General features: G+C 39.9%; 2 protein-coding genes across 2 annotated transcripts in view; one reads left to right on the top strand and one right to left on the bottom strand.

Moving 5' to 3' along the window:
• The first annotated feature begins 203 nt into the window (after positions 1-203).
• Positions 204-4,448, top strand: LOC123754967 (anti-lipopolysaccharide factor). The gene is made up of 4 exons (XM_045737321.2): positions 204-356; positions 1,396-1,541; positions 3,405-3,538; positions 4,120-4,448. The coding sequence occupies exons 2-4, from the start codon at positions 1,417-1,419 to the stop codon at positions 4,230-4,232; spliced, it is 372 nt and encodes a 123-aa protein (XP_045593277.1). The 5' UTR covers positions 204-356; positions 1,396-1,416; the 3' UTR covers positions 4,233-4,448.
• Positions 4,449-4,966: 518 nt separating this feature from the next.
• The window catches only part of LOC123754968 (nitric oxide synthase, salivary gland), a 30,633-nt gene continuing 23,021 nt past the window's right edge, over positions 4,967-12,578 (bottom strand). The window contains exons 23-25 of the mRNA XM_045737323.2: positions 10,984-11,126; positions 9,958-10,149; positions 4,967-8,109 (exon numbers count right to left, since the gene is read on the bottom strand). Coding sequence (XP_045593279.2) covers positions 8,059-8,109; positions 9,958-10,149; positions 10,984-11,126 — 386 coding nt within the window. The 3' untranslated portion in view covers positions 4,967-8,058. The remainder of the gene's footprint in view (positions 8,110-9,957; positions 10,150-10,983; positions 11,127-12,578) is intronic.

The raw sequence follows: 12,578 nt of genomic DNA, 5'->3' as shown, positions 1-12,578 counted from the left end.
TTAAAGTTGTTTACTTGTAGATCAAATGCAGTTCTCAATCTACTCATATGGAGAATGACTTACATAATTGTATTAAATCAATCATGAAGGTTTTTATCGAGGTATACACAAGTCATATTATCAGTCTGTTGTTGTTGTTAAACATTCGCTACCTGGGCCAAAAAGTTCCAAGTAGCACGGGCTATGGTGAGCCCGTAGTGCCTTGTTTATCAGTCTGAGAGAGAGAGACACGTCACACACACCAGGGTAGAATATAAGCAGCGCTGGAGTGTAGATTTGACCAGTGCAAGGGAGGCGGTTCACAGGAGCGAGAAGTGGTGCAACCAGTGCAAGGGAGGCGGAGCAGCCAGAGCAAGGTAGGATTCTAATACTTTTACACCAGGTGCCCGATTACTGCTGGATGAACAGGGATTAATAGTTAAGCTTATATGCATCCCATATTCACCCTTGTAGTAGTAACCTAAACTCATTACAGAGAGGATAAGTCTTAATCAGACTCCTGTGGATGTTTGCTTAATGTTGAGTTTTATCATTTTTATGAACACTATATTCAATTGTATCTCCATTGCTGCTATCAGTGTAGCTGCGCTGGAACTGTTATGTATTCTGTGTATTATTATTATGCATGAAGTATTCAACTGGAATATTATTCATTGAAGACACGTCATTTATGTAACACTTTACATAATTTTCAAGGGTGAATATTACAAGGAAACAGATGTATTGTTATTATTCTCAATGGTTATGAGTAATCTTGTTTACCACTCACCGTTAAAATAAATGGATTATAATTTTATGCAACGGTGAATTCACCTGATAATGGATTAAGTGTGTTTTACTCATTGTTTACTTCAGTTTTTCAAGCTTTTCTAAAAAACAGCTTTATTTAGTAGCGGAATTGATAGAGCCAAACGAGTTAGTGTGCTGCAAGGGCACTCCCGTCTACATGAACGGGTTGGTAAAGTAGCAGCCTGGCTTAATGAAGGATTTGCGCTCGATTCCCCGATAATCCAAGCGGTTGGACACCGTTTCTTCTCTCAATCCTTATATCCTGTCTCATATCCAATAGTCTTACTGGCTTTTTCTTGTTAATTGCCCTAATTTATCTTACAAGTGAAACGAGGATGATCAGTAGTTAGAATCAATAATGTACAGACGGGGAGTCACAATAACGTGGCTGAAATATGTTGACCAAACCACACACTAGAAAGTGAAGGGACGACGACGTTTCGGTTCGTCCTGGACCATTCTCAAGTCGATTCTCACAATCGACTTGAGAATGTTCCAGGACGGACCGAAACGTCGTCGTCGTCCCTTCAGTTTCTAGTGTGTGGTTTGGTCAATCAATAATGTAACTTTAAACAAACATGAAATATATATTTTGTTTTATTTCAGAATAACCAAATTATTCTACAAATGTTGGGGATGAGGTGGTGGGTGTTGGTGAGCGTGGGAGTGTTTGTGGTGGTGTGGAGACCTGGACCTTGTCATGCTGAGGAATCAAAGGGTCTGTTCGGTTCCATCATCGACCACTTTTCTAAGTGAGTCTCTTAGCCTCTCAAAGTGTGATCATGTGCTTGAAGTCTAGCCCATTCTGGTCTGGCTCACGATGTCACAGCCCAACCACTTGGGCTGGACGGTAGAGCGACGGTCTCGCTTCATGCAGGTCAGCGTTCAATTCCCGACCGTCCAAGTGGTTGGGCACCACTCGTTCCCTCCCTCGTCCCATCCCAAAATCCTTATCCCGACCCCTTCCCAGTGCTATATAGTCGTAATGACTTGGCGCTTTCCCCCTGATAGTTCCCTTCACGATGTCACATATGACATATTGAGCCAATCAACTGGAGCTCTGAGGTGACTCGAACTCCAGTTGATTTTCTAATTGTGTATGTGTACGATTGTATGACTTATCTGTGTATATGACATATTAATAATAGCAACTGTCCTGTTTTGTATATTAAGTTACAAGCACCGATTAACATGTTTCATTCACTTCTACCACACATTGCAAATACAGTAAAATCCTGCCCTCCCACCCCACTGTGTGCCTCGTGTATTTGCAAAATACAATACATCTTGTATTCAAGGGTCTCAAGTCATTCCATATATTACCCATCATCAAACCGTACTCGTACAAGCTGCGGCTAGTTGTAAATAACTATATTTTCTAAAATGTAATTTATTATTAATAAATATTTTATATTATAGTTTAGAGCAAAGTTAGGTCTACACTAGGTTAGGTTAGGAGTTATGTATCATTGGCAATTAATTGTATTTAGTAAACTTTTAACTAAAGGAGAACCATACCAATATTTTGGCCTGTACCAACAATGCATTATGTTTTGAAAACGATGCTTTAAATAGTCGATACTACGATACCGATATTAATCATTTTTTTATGAACTTATTCAGACAAAAAATTGTTTTTTTATGTATTAGTCTCAGAGTTTGTAAACAATAACACTGTAAATTAGTAATATTAAATAATATATATCAATAATCACAACAAAACTATTCCTATCGAGTCGAGGCAATGAAACTTAAATAGATACTGATTTATAACGCTTAAATAGAAAAGTCCAAATCTATTTTGCATAGTTACCCAGTTTTGGCAACCCTTCCTCCTGAAATGATAGTACTTATAGTAACTGTTTGGTGGAAGGTACCAATATGTAGTGATGGACCGCCAGTAAACCACCTATTGATGTTATAGAGTACGGAAAAAATAAGGCTAAAACCAAACTTAACTATTCTTAGGCCTAGTATAGCACATACATGTACTATGCAGGCGATGAGTCACAATAACGTGGCTAAAGCATGTTGACCAGACCACACACTAAAAGGTGAAGGGACGACGACGTTCCGGTCCGTCCTGGACCATTCTCAAGTCGATTGTCGATATGGTACATGTACTATATTAGGCCTAAGATAGCATGTATTAGGCCTAGGATTGCTAGGAGAGGCTAGGTTGGGTCTGATACCTATGTTGTGGTTAAAAAGGTTTCTGTTTTGTCCAAATTTAGCTATACAAAAGTCAACTTTCTGGTGGTCCATCACGACATATGGGTACTGTTGATCACATGGTTACTAAAAGTATTTTCATGTTAGGAGGATGGACTGATTTATAGGGTAGTTCGGGTCGAGATGGCCCAACCACTTGGGCTAAACGGTAGAGCAACGGTCTCGCTTCATGCTGATCGGTGTTCAATCCCCGACCGTCCAAGTGGTTGGGCACCATTCCTTCCCCCATCCCGTCCTTATCTTTTCTTATTTAAGCTCCATGATGGATGGAATATGTTTGTGAAACAAAAGAATATTTTTTTTTTACAAATAATTCTTGCTTTTGCGATGATTTATTATTGTTAATTAAAATGTTAAAGAGATAAACAATTTTCATGTCCCAGCTTCTGGAAAAACGGAGAGATGGAGTTCATGGGCCAAATCTGCCGCTACAGTTACAGTCCAAAATTCCAGAACTGGGGACTCACCTACTCGGGTAAAATGTGGTGTCCTGGGTGGGCTCCCTTCGCCGGCAACTGTAAGTATCCCACAGTCGATGGACTGACAAGTGTGTGTGTGTGTGTCCCGGAGGGAATACACCCAACCGTCCAACCCAACCACATGGGCTGGACGGTAGAGCGACGGTCTCGCTTCATGCAGGTCGGCGTTCAATCCCGCCCGCCCAAGTGGTTGGGCACCATTCCTTTTCCCCATCCCATCCCAAATTTTTATCCTAATCCCTTCGAAGTGCTATGTAGCAGTAATGACTAGGAGCTTTATCCTGATAGTTCCCTCCCTTTGCAAAATTGACGTGATATCCCGTTTTCTATTCGTGGGTCCTGGGTTAGGTTCGGTTCGGGCAATTTAGAACATCAATTTAGTTACGTTGGGAAAGCTCAAGAAGACGGCTTGGCTTCATGCATTTTAGTACCAATTATTTTGCCCGTTGTGGTAAATTAAGAAAAACGGGCTGGTTTAATTTTTAAGGATTTATGCATAATAATAATATACATATTATTATTATTATGCATAAATATAGCATAAATATAGCATATATATAGCATAAATAGCATATTGAGTTTTGAATGAATAAATGAAAAATAAATTTATCCCTAACAGCCAGAACTTTGAGTCGGGCTGGCGCCATAGAGAATGCCACGAAGGATTTCGTCAGGAAAGCCGTCGATCACGGCCTAATTACTGCAGAGGAAGCTTCAGTCTGGCTTCAGTAATTAGCAGTCGTTTCTGGACCTGAAGTCTCTACAAGTATTAACTATCTAACGTATCTGGGATTGGTCCTCAGCTGATGCCAACGACCTTATTATCTCTCTCCTGGTTTAACTATTGTCTTCAAATGTATGTATTGATGTTTCTTTATATTATAATTGTTCTTATATTTTATCGAAAATTTAATTAATAACTACATTAAAAGAAAGCAAAACAATGAATTTGCTGTTTTTGTTCGCTTAAAACACCACATTCTCATTATAACCAATGAAGACTACAAATATTGAATGTTTTTTTTTCATTACTTACGGTTGGGGCACCATTCCTTTCCCACCGTCCCATCCCAAATCCTTATCCTAGGAGACCCGTTCCCTGTGCTATATAGTCGTAATGGCTTGGCACTTTCTCCTTGATAATTCCTTCCTTCCCACCAGCAGGAAGCAGGAATTATTGCTTGCACATTGTGTTCGAGTGTGTGAATGTTTGCGTGCAGGCATTCAAGCGTTTAGATGTGTGGGAATGTTTGCTTACATGCTTCTTTGTGATCGCTCTCATGCAAGCATACATATGTGTGAGTGAGTGTTTACGTGCAGGCATGCAGAAGCAAGAATTTTTGCGTGCAGGCATACAAATGTATGAATGTTTGCCTTAACCGCCTATTACGACCTTTGTGCCGTAGTTCAGTTTAATTGATATTATAAATTCCATTATCTAATGGGGTAAGGGAACAAGCAGTGCGTAGTGTTGGTCTTTTTATTGTGTTCTAACATAATTTACACTTCATGTACAATCACATACATATTTTTTTTTACAAACATTATTTTCATCGTGGTAAGATGAAGTAATCTTTGTCCAACAACATTGTATTCATCATAGTTACCCATCATTATAGCATTCATAAGCATAATATTCATCCTAGCGACCTATCAACACAGTAATTATCGAGTTACCTATCAGCATAGTATTCATAGCAACAGTATTCATCATAGCTATGTATGAACATAATATCCATCATAGTTATGTATGAACATGATAATCGTGATAACTACCCATGAGCATAGTATTCATCATGGCTATGTATGAACATAATGTCCATCATAGACATATATGAACTTGATATCCATAATAGCTACCCATGAGCATAGTATTCATCATAGCTATGCATGATCATGATATCCATCATACCTACCCATGAGCATAGTATTCATCATAACTACCCATGAGCATATTATTCATCATAACTACCCATCAAGTGGGGGGGAGGGTCTCACAATAAAATGCGCTTGGAGGATTACTACTTTAAACCATGTTAACTACTGAAGCTTTTAAAATATTCACCCTTAGTCATATGTGACAATTTTTTCCATTAATTCACTCCTGATAGTCCTGATAGTCCTTATAGTCCTGATAATCCTGATAGTCCTGATAGTCCTGATAGTCCTGATAGTCCTGATAGTCCTGATAGTCCTGATAGTCCTGATAATCCTGATAGTCCTGATAATTCCAAATCCTTTTTCACATGTGAACTCGAAATACTTTATATTGTTTAGTAGTTAAATAGTCTTTCTATTTTCATTTGAAAGGCTTATAACATCAGGATTGGCTACCTTGAAGTTACCTTGAGGTGCTTCCGGGGCTTAACATCCCCGCGGCCCGATCGTCAACCAGATCTCCTGGTTGCTAGGCTGGTCAACCAGGCTGTTGGACGCGGCTGCACGCAGCCTGACGTAAGAATCACAGCCTGATTGATCAGGTACACCAAACTGCGTTTCCCAGTTTTCAATATTGAAAATCTTCGTCTGATGTCACTGTAAGCTGTAATTTGAGTGTCTTAAACAAATATAGTTATATTGTAGTTCCCTACTTTATGTATATACTTTACGTATATGACTTTATGGATAGTCAACTGTCCAATATAGTCAACTGTCCAATATATTCAACTGTCCAATATATTCAACTGTCCAATATATTCAACTGTACAATATAGTCTACTGTCCAATATAGTCTACTGTCCAATATAGTCTACTGTCCAATATAGTAAACTGTCCAATATAGTAAACTGTCCAATATAATCAACTGTCCAATATAATCAACTGACCAGTGCAATAGTCGTCGATGGAAGAGCTCTAGGAAGAAGAGTATCAGTAAAGGCATCACAGTCATCTCTACACGGTGAACAAAGCGAAACCTGCAGAAGCACAATAAAGATTTTCCTGCTTTCCTTCCTTTAGTACAAGCAGTGAAAGCTATACTATAGGCACTATAGTGCGCCTATAGCCCAAATACCCACTCAAGCCTACATACCACAACACAACTAGCATGCATCATTTACAGATAACTCAAAATAATCGAAAACAAAGAGTAACCAAACACAAGCACTCTAAGAGCTGCATGAAAGTCTTTAGCATTCAGTGTGTAAACTCTAAGCCTACGATTAAAGCAAGATCCTACTCTAACCTCACTCAGCAAGATCCTACTCTAACCTCACTCAGCAAGATCCTACTCTAACCTCACTCAGCAAGATCCTACTCTAACCTCACTCAGCAAGATCCTACTCTAACCTCACTCAGCAAGATCCTACTCTAACCTCACTCAGCAAGATCCTACTCTAACCTCACTCAGCAAGATCCTACTCTAACCTCACTCAGCAAGATCCTACTCTAACCTCACTCAGCAAGATCCTGCTCTAACAGTTGCCTAATTCCCGGGTACCTATTTACTGTTAGGTGAACAGAGGCATCAGGTGAAATGAGACGAAGCACGAGACCTTCGATTTGGGAGTCAAGAACGTAGACTACTGTACAACAGGAATCATATGTTACATGCTCACTGATGTTCAGTGATGTTCACTGGTGTTCACTGATGTTCACTGGTGTTCACTGGTGTTCACTGGTGATCACAATATGTCCGTGTCTTATTGTAATATGTTCGTGTCTTACTGTAATATGTTCGTGTCTTACTGTAATATGTCCGTGTCTTAATGTAATATGTCCGTGTCTTATTGTAATATGTTCGTGTCTTACTGTAATATGTTCGTGTCTTACTGTAATATGTTCGTGTCTTACTGTAATATGTTCGTGTCTTACTGTAATATGTTCGTGTCTTACTGTAATATGTTCGTGTCTTACTGTAATATGTTCGTGTCTTAATGTAATATGTCCGTGTCTTAATGTAATATGTCCGTGTCTTACTGTAATATGTCCGTGTCTTACTGTAATATGTTCGTGTCTTACTGTAATATGTCCGTGTCTTACTGTAATATGTCCGTGTCTTACTGTAATATGTCCGTGTCTTACTGTAATATGTCCGTGTCTTACTGTAATATGTCCGTGTCTTACTGTAATATGTTCGTGTCTTACTGTAATATGTCCGCGCCTTACTGTAATATGTCCGCGCCTTACTGTAATATGTCCGTGTCTTACTGTAATATATCCGTGTCTTACTGTAATGTATACGTAGTTTACAGTAATGCATACGTGGTTTACTGTAATATGTCCATGCCTTACTGTAATGTATACGTGTTTTACTGTAATATATCCTTGCCTTATTATAATGTATTCGTGTCTTACTGTAACTGGTCCTAGCTTCATTAGTGCGTATTTTTGCCCTACTTGTGCATGTCCGTGGCCTGCTAGTATGTGTCCGTGACCTGCTAGTATGTGTCCGTGTGCTACTAGTATGTGTTCGTGTGTTACTAGTATGTGTCCGTGCCTCCCTGGTATGGGGCTCAATGTTACAATGTGTATCTCATTGCACAGTGTCCACGTCCTAATAAAAACAAATTGAATCCGTGTCTCTGCTGCAGAATGTTCGTGTCTGTCTGCCGTGTTCTCAGTTTAGAATCCGGATCCCAAAAATGTCTTCATGATATCGGTTTTCTTCCTGAAAAACAAAAGATGATAACTGATTATATCCGAAATGGAAATAATAATAATAAATATTAATACAAAATAATTATAATAATCTTGGTGATAACGTTAGTAAGTTCCTGGGGCCAGATTCACTAAAGCACTTACGCAAACACTTACGAACCTGTACATCTTTTCTCAATCTTTGGCGGCTTTGTTTACAATTATTAAACAGTTAAGGAGCTCCGAAGCACCAGGGAGGTTGTTTATAACAATAACAACAGTTGAATTGGCAAGTTTTCATGCTTGTAAACTGTTTAATAAATGTAACCAAAGCCGTCAAAGATTGAGGAAAGAAATATACGTTCGTAAGTGCTTGCGTAACTGCTTCGTGAATCTGGCCCCTGTTCCAGGAAAAAATAAATGAAAATATCGGCTTCCTCAACGAAGAACTAACACCATCTCGTAAAGCTGCATAAGAAAAATCTAATATATATTCTAGCAATCAACCCTTAGACAGTAGTTATAGCTCCTCTAAGGGGAAAATAATAACAATTAGGGGTCAGTAAAAAGCGCCTTTCACATCTGATTTTCTGAATATCAGATCAGTTGAGGTAAGGCTTTTGCCTCTGGCCAACAGAGGGCTCTGGAGTCAGAGGCTATGAGGTTGAAATTTCCCAGCTACTTAGTGCCCTCAGAACCACGACGAGGAGAGTATGTTGTCTGCCTTCTGCTCACTATAGGCCTCAGATTCCCCGCCTCGGCACTTTAGCAAACTGGAAATTCGTGAATTTTTCATTGATGTTAGTGATGATTATATTATTAGTGACGACAATAGGATCTCCTTGAGGGTACTTGTGGAAATAGTGGACAATACAAAGATGGAACAGCACGTCCCTTGTGATGATGACGTGGTGTCATGTCATGTCATATCATGTTATGGAAGCAAGTTATGACAGCTGTGATTATACCAACATCGCGGGAACTAATCTCGCTACGCTCATAGTAAGGTAATTATTTTTGTATTACTATTTATTCGTGATATCCAAATGATTTTTGATAACTTTATATGAATTAAATATTAATTTCATAACATTTTAAAGGTGGGGGGGGAGGGGAGGATTACAGAGGATCTCAAGAGGCTAAATTGGGTCCCGGTAATACAGTCGGGGTTTATTCTCAACTCACAGCCGGTAACTCCGGGTTCGAGTCCCGAATGGAACAGTAATCGTCGTAAGCGTTTCCTATCACCTAATGCCTATGCTCACCTAGTCAGCTTGTTGTGGGGGATGCATCCTGGGAAGGGTCAGTAGTTTGACCTTGGGGGGGGGGGGGAGAAGGGGGTACCTTGATATAAACCTAACATGTATATATACACTGGCTGCCTGTCCCTCGACAAAATTATTAAATTCGTTTTATCGTTCCATAAACTGTACGAGCTAGAAACTTCCAGGTAGTGATTACAGCACACGGGAGAATAGCCTAAAACCTTGAACAGGAAAAAAAGAGCAAGGTTTTACTCTAAGGAAAAAGAGTAAGAATAACATTAGGAGAAAGCGGTTAGTTAACATATACAATACAATTTTATTTAGGTAAGGTACATACATACAATAAATTTATACAAGGATTGGTTGACTTATAGGTAGAGCTAGTACATACAATGCCTAAAGCCACTATTACGCAAAGCGTTTCGGGCATCGACTTTATGACTTTACTTTACTTCAACATGACTTTATCACTGCTGTAGCTGTTTTAGATTCAACTACTCACAACAAAGGAACATGCCTAAGCCACCCAAGAGGTGGCACGGGAATGAATAGCCCGTAAGTGGTAGATTTTTTGGGGGAGTGAATGTGGGATCTTCGATCGAGCGGTCTCTCACCTGAAGCTTGGATAGGAAAGCGAGCGCCTGGTCCTGGGTGAGGCGGGAGTTCTGTTGTAGTATGGCGGCCAGTGTGTTCTGGACGTCCTGGGCCATGGCGTCGCTGCCACACACGTAGACGTGCCCGCCTTGCTCCAGCAGGTGCCTTTGTACCTCCTTTCCGTACATCACCAACAAATCTTGCACGTACATCTGTCCGCACGTACACTCGAATTAGCATGATATGCACAACATCAGCAAGCCACATAACTTATCAGAAACATGGGTCCTAGTTGAAGTAAGACTCGTGTATAAGAAAGATATTCCATATTAGCAACGTTTACCTCTAACAAGATATTTTAACATATGAGACACACAGCAGAATACAATGGGAAGGTGAAAGGCAAACTGAAGCTGTCTCTGTCAATATAAGGCAAACCGAAGCTGTCTCTGTCAATATAAGGCAAACTGAAGCTGTCTCTGTCAATATAAGGCAAACTGAAGCTGTCTCTGTCAATATAAGGCAAACCGAAGCTGTCTCTGTCAATATAAGGCAAACCGAAGCTGTCTCTGTCAATATAAGGCAAACTGAAGCTGTCTCTGTCAATATAAGGCAAACCGAAGCTGTCTCTGTCAATATAAGGCAAACCGAAGCTGTCTCTGTCACTGTAAGGCAAATGGTCAGCAGCTAACGATCCAACCCGTCTTCTCGCCTAATACAGTACATTGTTAACGGAACTGACCAAACCGCTAATAAGTGCGACGTATGAGTAAATATCTAAGCACCATGTTGCATTATGTTGCTTTAATTGTTACTGAGCACACAATCTAGCACTAATAACGCTCCACGTATATTGTGATGCCTCACATAAAAAAACACATACTGTATATGATTTCGCATATTCTTAAGAGAACAACTGAACAATTGTCCACAGGTGAACAACAGTGCTGTATTGTAAACACGTGTCATGAAAGCTCTAGTCTATTATATAAGTTGCGTGAAGAAAGGCAGGCATGGGTGTTTCATACATACATAAAGCACTGTACCTTGGGCACTGTCGGTTGTCTGGAGAGGGCCAAGTGTATCCTGCTGATGGTCCCAGAGCGGATCATAGTCCACTTCTCGTCATCGTACAGGTCCTCAGCGTTGGTCCTGCAGCCGTAGTACAGCACCAGCTCTGGCAACTCTCCTGACAGAAACCCTGTCATTAATATCCTGTCACTGATGTCTCCTCCTAGTCTTGTTAATCTCGCAATATTGTAGCGTAAATCTAGTTCTCCCGACACTCTAATATTGCACATAATGTTAATACACCACCTTGATAATGGTTCAAAACGGATCTTGATAATGGTCCAAGACGGACCTTGGAAATGGTCCAGGGCGGACCTAGAGAACATGAAAGTATATCTGTTCAAGCACTCTTACTGTAACTTTTACTCTTCAATTATGCATGACTAATACGACCATTGGTAGCATATTGATACTAACGTTACATGACACCAGTATAATACCCCTTGGATAATAAGAGCACTTGCATAATCAAAGGGAGGCCCTAAAGAAAGTAATTAAACCAACCTGTTCTCACGTTTAATGCCCTGCAGTTCAGACGCTAATGATCGTAGCGTGAAAATCCCTGATCTATAGTGAAATTAAAAGCACCGTTTCTCGAACTAATTTAGTACTCTTTTGGTTAGAGGCAAAACCACTGTAATTTTAAACGCTTCTTAAATCGTGTGAATGAGTTGTCTAAAAAGGCACTGTTTGATGTTAGGTTATTAAGGCCGCCACCAGTGCTTACTAACCAACCAGCAAGTACACTTTAGTCCTGAACATAGTACAGAGCTAAAGTAAACTCTCAGTGTATCCACACCGAGGAGCTGGGCACACCTAAGAGGTACTTAAATTCTTCGATCCAAATATGAGAGCACCCTGTGGCTCTGTAAGGCTTATAAATAATAAATACATCTGAAATTCACCTGAGTTGGATTTGACAATCCAAACATTAATATTTTGGTATCGTTTATTATCTTATATAAGAGTTCCTGAAATCGAAGACAACGTGCAAGTCTTAAGATGCCAAGTGGAATGTTTTCTATAGTCTAGATTGCAATTATATTTTTGAGGAGGGGGGGGGGGAGGAAACTGAAAGCAAAACCTCCAAGGTCATTTGGATTCCATCACAAACGTCACGCGGGATGCCCCATACTCCTTGGCCAATATTTTGGCCTCAAAAGTTCAAATATTATAAAATTATCAAATTCACAACATTTTTAAGAACGCAGCATCATTTTTATGTGAACTATTCTATATTGCATTGACGTCGACCATCGCATATCATGTCTCATTGATGCATACGTGTGAGATGGTAAGTCTTCCTCCTAAGTTATGTTACTGAAGCCCTAAATGAGTTCCCCGTGAATGTATATGCGAGAATACGTTGTCATACAAAGCTAAGATCATTATCAGCAGAACGCGGTAAGCCATTATGACTGCTGAGCACTTAAAAGGGACACGGGGGACAAGGAGCTGGAATATGAGAACGGGATGAAAGAACGGTATTTAACCACTTGGATCATTGGGTATCGAATACTGACCCTGTATTATACAAGACCCTGTACTATACACCGACCAGTTCATACAA

The sequence above is a fragment of the Procambarus clarkii genome, chromosome 28 (genome assembly GCF_040958095.1).
Source record: "Procambarus clarkii isolate CNS0578487 chromosome 28, FALCON_Pclarkii_2.0, whole genome shotgun sequence".
NCBI classification, from domain to species: domain Eukaryota; kingdom Metazoa; phylum Arthropoda; class Malacostraca; order Decapoda; family Cambaridae; genus Procambarus; species Procambarus clarkii.
Note: the sequence above shows the minus strand (reverse complement) of the source record. Positions and strands in the feature narration are given on the sequence as shown.